The sequence below is a fragment of the Hibiscus syriacus genome, unplaced genomic scaffold (genome assembly GCF_006381635.1).
Source record: "Hibiscus syriacus cultivar Baekdansim isolate YM2019G1 unplaced genomic scaffold, ASM638163v2 tig00111095_pilon, whole genome shotgun sequence".
NCBI lineage: Eukaryota > Viridiplantae > Streptophyta > Magnoliopsida > Malvales > Malvaceae > Hibiscus > Hibiscus syriacus.
Genome location: NW_024062980.1, coordinates 7,314,389 through 7,317,881, shown reverse-complemented (window position 1 = coordinate 7,317,881; position 3,493 = coordinate 7,314,389). Strand labels below are relative to the sequence as shown.

Genomic DNA, 3,493 nt, shown 5'->3' with positions numbered 1-3,493 from the left:
GGTAGATAGGAGCCAAGAGGCAAGCTCACTATCCTGTGCCACATAGTCCTCAAATGCATCGTTGGCACGAGCTGCACCAGTATCATCAAGGATCGTCTCCAGCGGTGGCTTCAGCACTCCAGTCAACAGGCGTTCAAGGCGGTGACTCCTCACCGTAAGCAGAAGGTGTTACTTCCACAAGAGGAAGTTCATCTCGTCAAGAACTAAATTGATTTTCTTGTGAGATAAGCCCATACTTGTGGATGACTCCATGAAGCACCAAGCAAGAACGCGCATCAACAGATGTTAATCAAGGAACCTAAGACCGGCGAAAGATACCATGTTGAAAATTGTATATAGTGAAAGATATATTGAATTCATTGTTTACTCACTTACAAGAACCCCATCTTTATATGTGATGGAGCTAGTCAGTTAAACTAACAAAATATGCTAACAGACTAACAACTTTTGGCGCCTAAGCTAACTAACTATTACTAGTTACACTATAGTGCAAGCAAGTACACAATAGTTCTGCTATAGCCTAACAATAATGAACCGTTATTTCCGTTATTATTTCATTATTTAGATCTTTTTTATATAAAAATCAATTTTTTTAAAGAAAACCAACTCCTTTAGAAAATTACGATCATAGTATCTACAATAATCCTAATAACATATGTTATATATATTTTTTGTGAAAATAACATATGTTATATCCGTAACCTTAACAAACATAACGCGAAAATTCTTTCAATCTTGTTTCTCTTTGTGAATGAATTTTATGTCCAAAAAAAGAATAAAATTGTCAACAAGGCCTAATATGGGTAGTTTTGGTTTCATAACTGCCCAGGCACCAATCTTTACACACAGCTCTTAGAGCCTTCACCAAGTCCCTGCACATCATCTTAACCGTCCCTTCCCCTTCTCTTTGCATTATCACCAGAATCTTCGTCACCCCATTCTCTTTCACCACCGCTTCCCTCACTCTCTCCTCTTCCTTCAAGCAGCACACGCTCCACAACACCACCACCGCGTCCTCCGTCGCCGTCTTCGACACCTTCAACAGATTCTCGACGACCGCCGCCACGCATTTCGGGTTAGAGCTGATCGCTGACCTGCCTTCACTGCAACTGCTGAGTGTTGCCAACAACTTCAATGACTTTTCGGTTATCGAGCTCGATAAGATCTCGAAGACGCCGTTTTCGATCAGGCGGGACGTTATGGAACTGGTTATTGAAATGGTGGTTAGAATGGAGGCCACGGCGTCGTTAAGTGATTGGCTCTTGTTGGTTTGGAGGAGGTGGAGAAGGATGGATATAAGGTCTTGTGAGTCGGAGATTCTGCGTTTGGATTCTGAGTCGAGTGCCAGTGAGTCTAGCACTCGGACTGATTTGACCTTCGAGTCGAGGCTTCCGTTTTGGAGAATGAAGACGATCGCCGATAGGAAATGACTCTCCCGATTGCTTTTCAAAATCAATTTGTTTAACCGATCTTTAACTCCGTTTTCGCTCAAGATCAAATCCAAAATCCCAAGCGCCGTTTCCAAAGCTTCGATTTCCACACATTTCCTCGTCAAAACTCCCGCGATCACCTCAACGAAACAGTCGGATCTTACAACAAATCTCCGGTTCTCTTCACATCGGCTCACGAATTCGGAAACCCTAGACAAAGAATCGGCGCAACACTGCCTCTCAATCTTCTCCATCAACAGCTTAGCCTGAACATCAGAGGTCGCCGGAAGTAGCCTGGGAGAGTTAGAGGCCGGCCGGAGAGTAGAAGATTGGATCCAGAGATTGATCAGACGGTGGAGCGTAAGGTTAGGGATGAAATCCTTGGAGGGAAGAACTTGCATGGTGGCGGGGCACGTGTCGTGACCGGATTCGAGCCATTGCTGGATGCTGGAACGGTCGTAGGTAACGCCGGTACAGAGGCTGACAGGAGATTTCATCAGGTCCAGTGAAATCGGACACCGGAAAATACTGGGTACGGTTATGTAAAGTTCCTCCTTCCCCATTTTCTCTTATAATTTAACCTTTGCTTTGGTTGTGTTTGAACTCAAGGGAAAGGTTGTTTTTATATGGAGAGGGGAGCAGGAGTGAAAAACGTCGTCTGAACGTGTTATTTTTATGGGGGTCGTAGGTCAATTAATCAAATACGTGATGGCTTTTTTATTTTTTCATTTTTTTACTTTAAATGTTAAAGTTGAATTGTTTTTATTTATAAAATAATAGATTTAATCATTAAGATAAATAAGTGTAATTAAATTATGGGTAAAGTATACAAGTGATCCGTCAACTATACAATGTATTTTCTTTGAGTCTCTCAACTATTAAAACTTATAAAATAATTCTCCAATTTTAGGATGTTAGTTGGTTGATTATCTCGATTATGAAAAGTTACAAAACGGTTACATGACTAATGCTATGTTCCAAGCTCTTCTTTTCCATTAAAAGTTGACAATCATCTGAGTTAGACGTTAATACGCTAATTAGGATATAAGAAAATTATATTTTAATCGTGTTTATTTGCACTTCCGTTGTTTTCAGGCATTGACTCGACGATATCATGTAGATCGAGAGACGATTCACATCAAACAGTTATAGAATTAGATTTTATCATATCTCAGATAACAAGTTAATGCTTAGTTTATACACACTAATTTTTTTAACAGAAAAGAACAAATATAGAATATATGAATACATGAGTGATCATTTCGTAACTTTTAATAGTCGATGGACTCAACAAAGCAACACATTATAGTTAGAAGTCCATGTTGTAATTTTTAATAATTAAAGAAGTCAACAAAGTAACATCTTATAATCGAGGAATCATTTGTATATCTTACCCTTAAATTATTTATTAGTTTAACAAAATAATTTTTTTTTTAAATTTACCATTATAAATGAATCAAATTGATAGAGAAAATATACATCAAATACCATAAAAAAAGAATGGCAAATAAAATTAAAGAAGAGAGTTTAGAAATTGAATCAAAGTAGGCAGTAAAAGTGGGCTTGACTTGAATACAAAAATAAGAAACTCCAGTACAGATGGTAAACAAAGTTGACTAGACCCGTTCACAACTAGCGTCAATTTTTTAAACTTTATATTATATCTAAATTTTGATCGCTTAAGTCACTCTCACAATTAATATTTTTGTTGGTCGGAGAAAATGATATTTCAATTTCGTATTGAATATTTCCTCCTTTTTATTTTAAAAAATAGAATGGGAAAGACAGTTCAGAAATTACTCTTGCGTTATCTATACAATGGATGGGTTTTCGTCAAAATATGAAGGCTTGAAAGTTGAAAACAATACCCCTTTTATTAGAATTTAGTGAGTTAGGTATCACCCAACTACAACCCTATTACCTTTTGAATTTTAATTTAATTTAATTTTAAAATGAATATTAAAAGCGAAAAGAAAACGCAGACACTTTACATTATTTATTTACAATTTTCTTTTTTATTTTGCTTATTCTTTGGACTCAACGAGTTGGACACGGCACCCGGT

General features: G+C 37.4%; 1 protein-coding gene across 1 annotated transcript; it reads right to left on the bottom strand.

Annotated features, from left to right (window-relative positions):
• Positions 1 to 706: 706 nt before the first annotated feature.
• LOC120152619 (U-box domain-containing protein 29-like) lies at positions 707 to 2,036 on the bottom strand. Its single transcript, XM_039164814.1, has one exon. The coding sequence runs from the start codon at positions 1,991 to 1,993 to the stop codon at positions 785 to 787; it is 1,209 nt and encodes a 402-aa protein (XP_039020745.1). The 5' UTR covers positions 1,994 to 2,036; the 3' UTR covers positions 707 to 784.
• Between the last annotated feature and the right edge of the window lie 1,457 nt (positions 2,037 to 3,493).

What these genes read in the sequence shown, in the direction of transcription:
- LOC120152619 (XM_039164814.1), bottom strand. Translation starts at nt 1,993, where the DNA reads ATGGGGAAGGAGGAACTTTACATAACCGTACCCAGTATTTTCCGGTGT.